This window comes from Micromesistius poutassou (genome assembly GCF_964030765.1).
Source record: "Micromesistius poutassou genome assembly, contig: SCAFFOLD_274, whole genome shotgun sequence".
Taxonomy (NCBI): Eukaryota; Metazoa; Chordata; class Actinopteri; order Gadiformes; family Gadidae; genus Micromesistius; species Micromesistius poutassou.
The window spans coordinates 29,544-40,634 of NW_028177315.1; the positions used below are offsets into that span (position 1 = coordinate 29,544).

The following is an 11,091-nucleotide window of genomic DNA, read 5'->3' on the forward strand; positions in this document are numbered from 1 at the left end:
AGAGACTTCCGGGGGAGTGTCGACGTCACCGCGGCCGCCGCTCCCGGGTCCTAGAGCCGTCTCTCCCGGGTCATAGAGCCGTAGCTCCCGGGTCCTACAGCCGTCGCTCGCTCCCGGGTCCTAGAGCCGTCGCTCCTGGGTCTTAGAGCCGTCGCTCCAGGGTCCTAGAGCCGTCGCTCCCGGGTCCTAGAGCCGTCGCTCCCGGGTCCTAGAGCCGTCGCTCCCGGGACCTAAAACCATAGACATCTTATAAGGTCATCAACACATGTTCACTAGCCCTCCCAAGAAGTTCACACCGCTCCGTTTAAAAGAGAACAAGCTCAATTTATAATTATTATTTGAATAATTACTATTATTAGTATTTTGATATGAAATGCAATCTATATATATATATATTTTTTTTGGGGGGGGGGAATGTACTGATTCCTTTGATTAAATAAATACAATCAATTCGTTTTTTTTATTTATTTGTCCATGCATTGTGTAACAGGCAATAAATGTCTTCTTTATGAATTGGGTGTGACGGATATTTGATGTATGACTATAATGTCATCGCCTTGTTTTTGTTTGTATAAAATATGTACAGATATAGATTTAATACATGTAAATGTTTGACTAATATATTGGAACACTGTTCAAATATACAATATAAGAATATTAAAGTAACAATATAATTTAATGTAATCTAATTTTCTAACCCTTTTTTATTATTTTCATCAAAAGGAAATACACCATCATACGGTGTAATTTCATACTTCAATCAGCATACAATTCCTGGTAGTAACAGTATTCCTCTACTCCATATGGTTTTAAACCACACTCACACATCCACATAATATATACCATTTATTCCCACTCATCCACATATCGTTCACCTTTTAAACACACAAACCCAAACACACACCCACAGTTTGTAACCCAAACCCACCCACCCACTCCCACCCCCGCTCAAACACACACACACACACACACACACACACACACACACACACACACACACACACACACACACACACACACACACACACACACACACACACACACACACACACACACACACACACACACACACACATATATATATCTATGGCGGCGCACACCTATATATCTATGGCGGCGCACACCTGCATGTAGTTCCGCTGATTATTCGCTGATTATTTCGCGGGTCTCGGTGCGGATCGCGCTGCGTCTCCATTGAGCCTCACTGTGCTGCTGCTGCTCGCGCTCCGTCAGCTGTTGGCTCCATCACATCAAACAGGTTAGATTGAAAAAGACGCTGAGCCGTCTCCATTACACGGTTAATATTGACGTTATTTTAGTAGTTTAACCGAAACATGGTTAGAAACGTCCGGTTGAAGTTATAAAAGTAACTAATGATCCGTCTGGTCCTTTTGTTTTCCAGGTTGACCGTCGGGTTAACGAACACTTTTTGAAGTAAAACGGCCCGCTACATCCGGACCTGCTGTGAGTAGGACACTTATTTATAATTTATCTTAATTGTTTTTTACTCTAGGCCTACTTGATAAGTTGAATAATAGTAGTTCTGGATGTATGTCGTCGTAAGCTGTTTTTAATTGAGTTAATTGATATTTTTCGCCGGGTGACGCGGCTGCTGATATTTATCAATGACTCCATGACGGAGTTGGCGGCGGAAGACGTAGGGGGGCGGGGCCATGACGTCACACAATGACTCCGCACTCGGTTACCGTCGTAGTTAGATGGGAAAAATAACTTATTGTAATAACTTATTTGGATTTATTGGATTAATCACTAATTAAAACACACGCGCGCGCACACACACACACACACAAGCCGTAAAACTAATCTCGTTGCTCTCCTTCACAGCTCAAGAAGAAGAAACTGATTCTGTGAGTATCACGATCGAACCACGAAGAAGAAGAAACTGCGAACTGTAAGTCAACATTTTCTTTTAATGCTGTGGGCTGACAGCGTTTAGTTTGAACCGGTTCTCAGGCCCCGCCCCACGTAGGCCCTGCCCCGCCCCACGTAGGCCCTGCCCCGCCCCACGTAGGCCCTGCCCCGCCCCACGTAGGCCCTGCCCCGCCCCACGTAGGCCCTGCCCCGCCCCCTCTCTCTCTCTCTCTCTCTCTCTCGCTCTCTCGCTCTCTCTCGCTCTCTCTTCCCCCCCCCCCGTTCTCATGCCTCTCATTCGTCCCTAGAAGATACTTTATCCGTCCACTTTCCTACTACATTCCTCATCATTGCATCACATCCCATGTGTGTTGTCCTACTGATAAGGGTGTGTGACTGACTGACCAGAGATGCATGCTAGGGTTCTGCGCTGTTTGAGGCCTTCAGTTCTGTAGACGTTCCCCCTCAGGGGAACCCAAGTGTTTAAGAGGCCGTCGTCACGTCAGTTACATGAACTGGAACGTCCTTCAGGATGGAGACAGGGACTCCTCAAGGAGACACACCAGGGGGCGAGATGTGAGGGCTGTCCCTCTCAGCAACTAGAACCCAACCTGGTTCCTGCACCTGAGAACCACGGAGCACGTTCCAACGTTTCCCTCCATACGCTTTGAAGCCCTAGCCCCCCCCACCACTGGTCTCTCCGTCAAACCCTCCACTGGTCTCTCCGCTCTCAAGTACCTACAAACCCACCACTGGTTTCTCTTCTCTCAAAGACCTACAAACCCACCACTGGTTTCTCTTCTCTCAAAGACCTACAAACCCACCACTGGTTTCTCCTCTCAAAGACCTACAAACCCTCCACCGGTCTCTTGTCTCTGCGGGGCGATGGCCTCCGTCGCCCCCGGTCGATCGAAAGGGAGTCGGGTTCAGATTCCCAAATCTGGAGAGGCGGAGATAGGCGCCGCGAGGCGTCCAGTGCGGTAACGCAAACGACCCCAGAGAAGCTGGCGGGAGCCCCGGGAAGAGTTCTCTTTTCTTTGTGAAGGGCAGGGTGCAAAGACCTACAAACCCAGCACTGGTCTCTCCGTCAATCCCGCCACTGGTCTCATCTCAAAGACCTACAAACCCAGCGCTGGTCTCTCTGTCAAAACCTCCGCTGGTCTCTCCTCTCTCAAGGACCTAAAAACCCACCACTGGTCTCTCCTCAAAGACCTACAAAACCTCCACTGGTCTCTCCGTCAAACCCAGCACTGGTCTCTCAAAGACCTACAAACCCAGCGCTGGTCTCTCAGTCAAACCCTCCACTGGTCTCGTCTCTCAAAGACCTACAAAGCCACCGCTGGTCTCTGTCAAAACCTCCACTGGTCTCTCCTCTCTCAAAGACCTACAAACCCACCACTGGTCTCTCCTCTCTCAAAGACCTACAAACCCTCCACTGGTCTCTCCTCTCGTTTGGCTTTGTATTCCTTTGAGTATTGTCATTGTTTGTGTAAATACACAATCTAATAACTGAAAATAAAGAGGTGTGATCTTTAACCTGGTACTGGTCAATCTTTGCATGTCATGGGGCACTACTTCATGTGAGGGGCAATATTTAACCTGGCATGGGGCACTAAGTGTGAGAGGGGTGATCTTTAACCTTGCATGTGGCACTAAGTGTGGGGCAATCGTTGCCCTGGCATGGGGCACTAAGTGAGAGGGGCAATCTTTAACCTGGTACTGGGCACCACATGTGTGAGGGGAAATTTTTCTACTTGGCTTGTATTACCTGAACATTTTAATTTTCAGCTATAGGAGGATGCTACTCTTCCTGAAACACCCTTGAGTGTCATTTGGTCGGATGTTTCTGATGACTCAAGTCTGTGGCCTAAATCAAAGAGGATAACAAAGTGGGTGTTCAATACAGCAAGAGCCTGGAGCGATCTAGCATCTGGATCTCAATTCGACCTTCTACACACTGGACAGGATGACTTGAGTGTCATGCAGCTTGGACTGTAGTGTGACTGAATCATGCACACAATGGGAAGAGACAATGGCTACTTGGTACAATGGATGATGGACTAACGGCATTCCGAATGGACAGAAATCGGATGAGAAACCAACTAACTGAAGATGGAAGATGAAACATTCTGCAACGTGGCTTCCCTACCTAACCTCAACATGATGGACTGCTGGCAAGCCCTCTGGATCTCCTGTACTCCTGCCCTGAGATCCAAGTATTTCTCGGGCTGAATCGGAAACCATCTTGGAAACATCCCAACTAGCGTCCCTGTCGAGCTGCAGTTGTGCTCTTCTTCAGAAGAGGTGAAGAAAGCCTCACTGGGGCTTCAAGGTCTATGAAGAGGAACGTTGAAATGTGCGCCATGATTCTCTCCTGTAAGAGCTGTTGTATTCTAGTCGCCGAGAGGGGGAGCCTCACAGCCTACCCTTTGGCGTTTCTCCTTGGGGAGTCCCTGTCACGGTCTTGACGGACGTTCCAGGTCATGTAACTGATGTCACGACAGCCTTTTGAAAACTTGGTTTCTCCTGAGGGGGAACCTCTACAGAACTGTAGGGGTCAGATGGCACAGTATCCCAGCATGCATCTCTGGTCACTCTGATCACACCCTGATCAGTAAGGCAACACTCATGCGATGTGCATGCGATGTTTTAGAGAGTAGTAAGGAAGTAGACAAAAGGCATGAGAACAGTTTGTTATTTTGTACCGTTGTCAGCCTTGTTTATGGGTGGGAATTATTTGCTAAATGGGGGGATATGAAATGTATAGTCAATTATTTGTACATGAACCAACAGCAACAAACTACTAGATCTGCTCAAGGTAAGTCTGTTGGCTGTATTTTGCAACAAGACGACCAAAGCACCCAAGATCTCCATCGTCGTTCCAGCTCAAGGTAAGGGGCTCCTGCGGGGGGGTTGGTAGTTAGATTCGAGACCACGATGTGTACGGGTCTATAAAGATGCTGTCTGACTTCACAGGATCTCCTGGACCAGGGTGGACCAGAGGCTGAGGACCAGCAGGTGACCAGATCCCACTGGACCAGGTATGGGTCACCAGGGTGGATAATAATAATGATAATGATAATAATGTGTCTAGTGCTTTTCTCGCACTTAATTATAATGTAGGGTAACTAGATCCCCTAGACCAGGCATGAGGTACCAGGCTGGACCGGAGGCTGTGGACCAGAGGGTATCCAGATCCCCCTGGACCAGGAATGGGGCACCAGGCTGGACTGGAGGCTGTGGACCAGAGGGTATCCAGATCCCCCTGGACCAGGAATGGGGTACCAGGCTGGACCGGAGGCTGTGGACCAGAGGGTATCCAGATCCCCCTGGACCAGGAATGGGGCACCAGGCTGGACCGGAGGCTGGGGACCGGAGGGTAACCATCACCAAACACTTGACACCCGGAGGTTCTTTTTAATTATTTCAAACGATCGTAGAGGGTCTTCATTAATTTTTCCTTCAGATTTTTCATTCGGTGAATTTTAGCCAAAGGTGTGATTTTAAGTAATTAAGGTCACATCAGCTGCTACTACTACTATAGTTTATCCAGCGTACATCAAGGTGGACACTAAAACACAACTAAAACGTAACAGCTGGGCACACTCACACCGGTGACGTAACATCACTCTTTTAATGTGTTTGTATTGTGAACAGATGAAGCTGACGACCCACCAGGAGCGAGACGAGGACTACGATGGGACTGCTCAAGTCTTTGGAAGGTTAATACCAACAGTTGTTTTTTTTACATCGTTTCACCACCAAAGCTATGCTGTTAAATTCACAGAATGTTTTACGATATTCCTGAATTACAAATTCCCAAGTGTGTGCATGTTTCATGTTGAAGTTTAAAATTTGATTTGATTCAGAATTATTTAAACAAGCTGTCCAAAGAATAATAAACTACTACCACTGTTTCTAGTGTAGAATTCTCAAAACAAAAGTGTTTTCTTCAACACAAATTATATTAACTAAAAAAATCATGAAAAAAATTAAAATTATGGAGGAGGAGCCACCTATCTGGAGGGAGACCCGGAATCTGGTTAGCCGCCTAGCTGGACATCGTTAGCTTCATAGCATAATGGATATCGTTAGCTTCATAGCATAATGGGTATTGTTAGCCTCATAGCATAATCAACATCGCTAGCCTCATAGCGTTATCTATATCATTAGCCTGATAGTATAATTGATATTGTAGCATAATTGACATTGGTAGCCCCATAGTGTAATCAACATGGTAGCCTCATAGCGTAATCAACATGGTAGCCTCATTGACATTGTTGGCCTATGGCTAGCAACATAGATTATGCTACGAGGCTAACGATTTGTGTTTTTCCTCTTGCAACATTTCAGTGACCCACTGACGGCGCCTCGTCGGAGCTGGACGGTGGAGACTTCAGATGCAACTTCTACCTCGCAGGACGTGACTTAAGTCACGGGTTGTCAAGGGTTCCTTGTTTCTCAAGGGTTCCTCATGGTTCAGTGTTAGGGACAGAGTTAGGGTCAGATGGTCTCACGATGAACCATTGTTTTTTTCATCACATCCCAGAATTGTTTCACTGTGCGCACAGATGTATGTATACTGTATATGTTAAATGTATACTGATGTTTTATGATATAAAATCATTTAAAATGACCTGGTTGTGTGGCTTGTTGTATGGTAATTTTTATTATACACATGCATGTTACCCTAATGAGGTAAGGTTACCTCTCCCCTATATCCTAACGTCCCCCCCTCCCATATCCTCTCCCAACCTCCCTCCCCTATACCCTAACCTCCCCCTCTATACCCTGACCTCCGTCCTCCCCCCCCATACACCCTTACCTCCCCCTCCCCTGTCCTCCCCCCTCCTTTACTCATACCTCCCCCCCCCCCCCTCCCCTGTCCTCCCCCCTCCTTTACTCATACCTCTAACCCTAACCTCTCGCCTTCCCGACTTCCGGCGGTGAATTATTTTTTGATAATTGACCGTTGCTAAGCACATAATGACTGCTGTCAAGGAAAGCAAGTGAAGCAAGACCCCCTCCACTTCGCGTCGGTGTCCTGGTTCGCCCTGTCGGGGCTTATTTTCCCGATAATGACCAGCGTTCTGTACATTATTCCTTACTTATTTTTGTATGAGCTGCCAGCCTGGCTTGGACAACGAATGAGGTATTAATACCGATACTCTTTGGCTGGGATGCAATGATGAGGCATCAGACAATCAAGTCGTTTTAGCCTGAATACATGAAGGTAAAAAGCACCAGAGCAGGTTGGTAGGACCATGGACATACAGAGACCCTAAGATATATAGATATCTAATGTATTCATACATTGTTTATGTAGGATATATGTATATATAACCTAATCATATTGTTTCTTCTACTTAAAAATAGCTGACCGTTTTTTTCCCCTTCTCTGGGATTATATTCCCAGTTTTGATCTTGGACGTCTGGTCACTTATAGCATATAAGAATATTATATTACTGTTAAGCCAACTATGAATAATAAAACACGCCAAAACATGTGTCCTTTATCATAGCTACACGTATGACAAAAAAACGCGTGAAAATCAGTGGTATTCAGTGAGGTAAGATTAATTAATTGCGCTGACAGTTCATTGCTCCTGCCAAATGAATTACACTGAGTGGAGCGGATCACCACTCCAAGATGGCAGCCCCGCGTCTCGTCAGCGCCAGTAGGCAGTAGCGGTCGATGCTGCGTCTACTTATAAGATGTCTATGCCTAGAGCCGTCGATCCCGGGTCCTAGAGCCGTCGATCCCGGGTCCTAGAGCCGTCGATCCCGGGTCCTAGAGCCGTCGATCCCGGGTCCTAGAGCCGTCGGTCCCGGGTCCTAGAGCCGTCGCTCCCGGGTCCTAGAACCGGCCGTCTGAGAACTACACCACGTGATATCTTCATGGCTTCCGATTGGCTAATTTTCTGTTGTTTTGTCCACGTGACCAGAAGATGGCGACTTGCACCGCTACTGAAGAAGGTACTGTAACGTGTTTAACTTTAACGTGTTTAACTTCAGCTTTATACCCGTTCTAGTATTTAACTACATACATAGATGTATCATGTAGTCGGACGTGACGGTACGTTGTCTTGTCAGTAGCCGTCTCATCGATAAGGGTCCGGGTTGTATCGATGACGGGTCTACCGTGTGTCCCCCAGCCGGACATGAGGACAGCATCCTGGAGGCTCTGAGCTTCCCGGAGGAGGAGGAGGGGGAGCCGCCCGGGGGTCCGGCGGCCGGGGCCGACCCGGGCCCCGGGGCCCAGGCGCTGCTCTGCCCGCTGTGCCCGCAGACCTCCCCGCTGGCGGAGGCGGAGCGGCTGCTGAAGCACCTCCTGCTGGAGCACAAGCTGGTGGTGGCGGACGTCAAGCTGATCGCCGACCTGCCCAGGTAGGACCACCCTACTGTCCTCACCCTACCGGGCCCCCCACCCTACTGTCACCCTACCGGGCCCCCCACCCTACTGTCACCCTACCGGGCCCGTCATCTTACTGTCACCCTACCGAGCCCGTCACCTTACTGTCACCCTACCGGGCCCGTCACCTTACTGTCACCCTACCGGGCCCGTCACCTTACTGTCACCCTACTGTCACCCTACTGTCACCCCACCCTACTGTCACCTTACTGTCACCCTACTGTCACCCTACTGAGCCCCCCACCCTACTGTCACCATACTGTGACCCTACTGTCACCCTACTGTCACCCTACTGAGTGGTTAGTAGAGGTGGGAGTCTCTTGGCACCTCACGATTTGATTCAGAGAAAGGAGTTTTCTGTAGCGCTCTGAAGCAGGCAAACAAATTTAATGAAAATAAATAAATAAAATTATATATATATATATATATATAGAATTTTATTATATATATATACAGATTATTAACTTATCTGCATGGAGACGGAATGGTTCTAGAGACAATCGCGATGCATCAAAGAATGGATTGTGTTCCCAGCCCTTGTAGTTAGGGTCTTTGGTTCAAACCCCTCCTGGTCAGCCTCTCTGGACCCCAGCGGCTGATGCAGGGCTTCAGGCTGTGGGGGAGGGTGGTGCTCTCTGTCCGGGGTGGGTGTGACCTGAGCTGTGTCCTCAGGTACATGTCCTACTGGAAGGGCCGCTTCCTGGACCAGCCCCTCACAGACTACTGCAGCGTCATCAAGACCAACTCTGAGGGGCCAGTCGGTAAGACAGACCACCCTCATCACCGCCCCACTATAGCAGACCTACCCCACAGCCTCACTATAGCAGACCTACCTCACCACCGCCTCACTATAGCAGACCTACCTCACCACAGCCTCACTAGTAGACCTACCTCACTATAGCAGACCTACCTCACCACAGCCTCACTATAGCAGACCTACCTCATCACCGCCTCACTATAGCAGACCTACCTCACCACCGCCTCACTATAGCAGACCTACCTCACCACCGCCTCACTAGTAGACCTACCTCACCACCGCCTCACTATAGCAGACCTACCTCACCACCGCCTCACTATAGCAGACCTACCTCACCACCGCCTCACTATAGCAGACCTACCTCACCACCGCCTCACTAGTAGACCTACCTCACCACCGCCTCACTATAGCAGACCTACCTCACCACAGCCTCACTATAGTAGACCTACCCCACCACAGCCTCACTATAGCAGACCTACCTCACTATAGCAGACCTACCTCACCACAGCCTCACTATAGCAGACCTACCTCACCACAGCCTCACTATAGCAGACCTACCTCACCACCGCCTCACTATAGCAGACCTACCTCACTATAGCAGACCTACCTCACCACAGCCTCACTATAGCAGGCCTACCTCACTATAGCAGACCTACCTCACTATAGCAGACCTACCCCACCACAGCCTCACTATAGCAGACCTACCTCACTATAGCAGACCTACCTCACCACAGCCTCACTATAGCAGACCTACCTCACCACAGCCTCACTATAGCAGACCTACCTCACCACCGCCTCACTATAGCAGACCTACCTCACTATAGCAGACCTACCTCACCACAGCCTCACTATAGCAGACCTACCTCACCACAGCCTCACTATAGCAGACCTACCTCACTATAGCAGACCTACCTCACCACAGCCTCACTATAGCAGACCTACCTCACCACAGCCTCACTATAGCAGACCTACCTCACTATAGCAGACCTACCTCACCACCGCCTCACTATAGTAGAGCTACCTCACCACAGCCTCACTATAGCAGACCTACCTCACCACAGCCTCACTATAGCAGACCTACCTCACCTGACTGATGATGGGCGTGTGTTCCTAGAGAAACAAGAGTTCTACTTCCTGTTGTGTGATGTACTTCCTGAGGACCGACTGCTGAGGGAGCAGCTTCAGCAGAGGAGGCTGGTGAGTCGTCCATCCCATAATTCACCTGTTCTCCACACTACCCAGCAGGCCGGGCAAGGCCCTACAGCACAGCCACACACAGGGTCCATCCCCCCCTGGGGCGGAATGAGGCATCAGACCGTGTGTGTGTGTGTGTGTGTGTGTGTGTGTGTGTGTGTGTGTGTGTGTGTGTGTGTGTGTGTGTGTGTGTGTGTGTGTGTGTGTGTGTGTGTGTGTGTGTGTGTGTGTGTGTGTGTGTGTGTGTGTGTGTGTGTGTGTGTGTGTGTGTGTGCACGCAGGAGGAGACTCTGGACCAGCAGCAGAGGGAGCGGGACGATACGAGTTTCCAGCGCGTGTGTATGTTCTGCAGCGAAGAGTTCAGCGGGAACAGGTGCACGCGCACACACACACACACACACACACACACACACACACACACACACACACACACACACAGGGTTTTCATGGGTGTGATGTCACCGGGGTTGTGACGTGACAGTGGGTGCGTCTGATTGGTCGGCAGGGCGTCTCTGCTCAACCACATGGCCAGGGAGCACGCCTTCAGCGTGGGCCTGCCAGACAACATCGTCTACTGCACCCAGTTCCTGGACCTGCTGCAGGGGAAGCTAGACAGGTCTGTCTGCCACCTGTCTGTCTGTAGATTCATTTCAAACCTTTATTTACACTCGTAAGGCATTGAGGTTTCCCTCATTTTCAATGACGACGAGTTAAACACACATCTCTTCTGTCTCACTGCCTGTATCACCTGTCTTACTGTCTGTATCACCTGTCTTACTGCCTGTATCACCTGTCTCACTGTCTGGTTCACCTGTCTCACTGTCTTACTGTCTGTATCACCTGTCTTACTGTCTAT

General features: G+C 49.2%; 1 protein-coding gene and 1 pseudogene across 2 annotated transcripts in view; both read left to right on the forward strand.

Moving 5' to 3' along the window:
• Positions 1–7,801: 7,801 nt before the first annotated feature.
• On the forward strand, positions 7,802–10,948 carry LOC311376264 (zinc finger protein 277-like). The gene is made up of 6 exons (XM_084491110.1): positions 7,802–7,848; positions 8,028–8,259; positions 8,957–9,045; positions 10,156–10,238; positions 10,517–10,608; positions 10,741–10,948. The coding sequence occupies exons 1-6, from the start codon at positions 7,821–7,823 to the stop codon at positions 10,907–10,909; spliced, it is 693 nt and encodes a 230-aa protein (XP_084347236.1). The 5' UTR covers positions 7,802–7,820; the 3' UTR covers positions 10,910–10,948.
• LOC311376267 (integrin alpha-11-like) overlaps positions 10,935–11,091 on the forward strand; it is a 6,590-nt pseudogene continuing 6,433 nt past the window's right edge. The window contains exon 1 of the transcript XR_014684301.1: positions 10,935–10,944. The product of XR_014684301.1 is annotated as an integrin alpha-11-like (transcript). The remainder of the gene's footprint in view (positions 10,945–11,091) is intronic.

Excerpts from the sequence above, each read along its gene's own strand:
- LOC311376264 (XM_084491110.1), top strand. The coding sequence starts at position 7,821 with ATGGCGACTTGCACCGCTACTGAAGAAG. Across the intron at positions 7,849-8,027 it reads TTGCACCGCTACTGAAGAAG|CCGGACATGAGGACAGCATC; the intron begins GTACTGTAACGT and ends TGTGTCCCCCAG. Across the intron at positions 8,260-8,956 it reads CTGATCGCCGACCTGCCCAG|GTACATGTCCTACTGGAAGG; the intron begins GTAGGACCACCC and ends CTGTGTCCTCAG.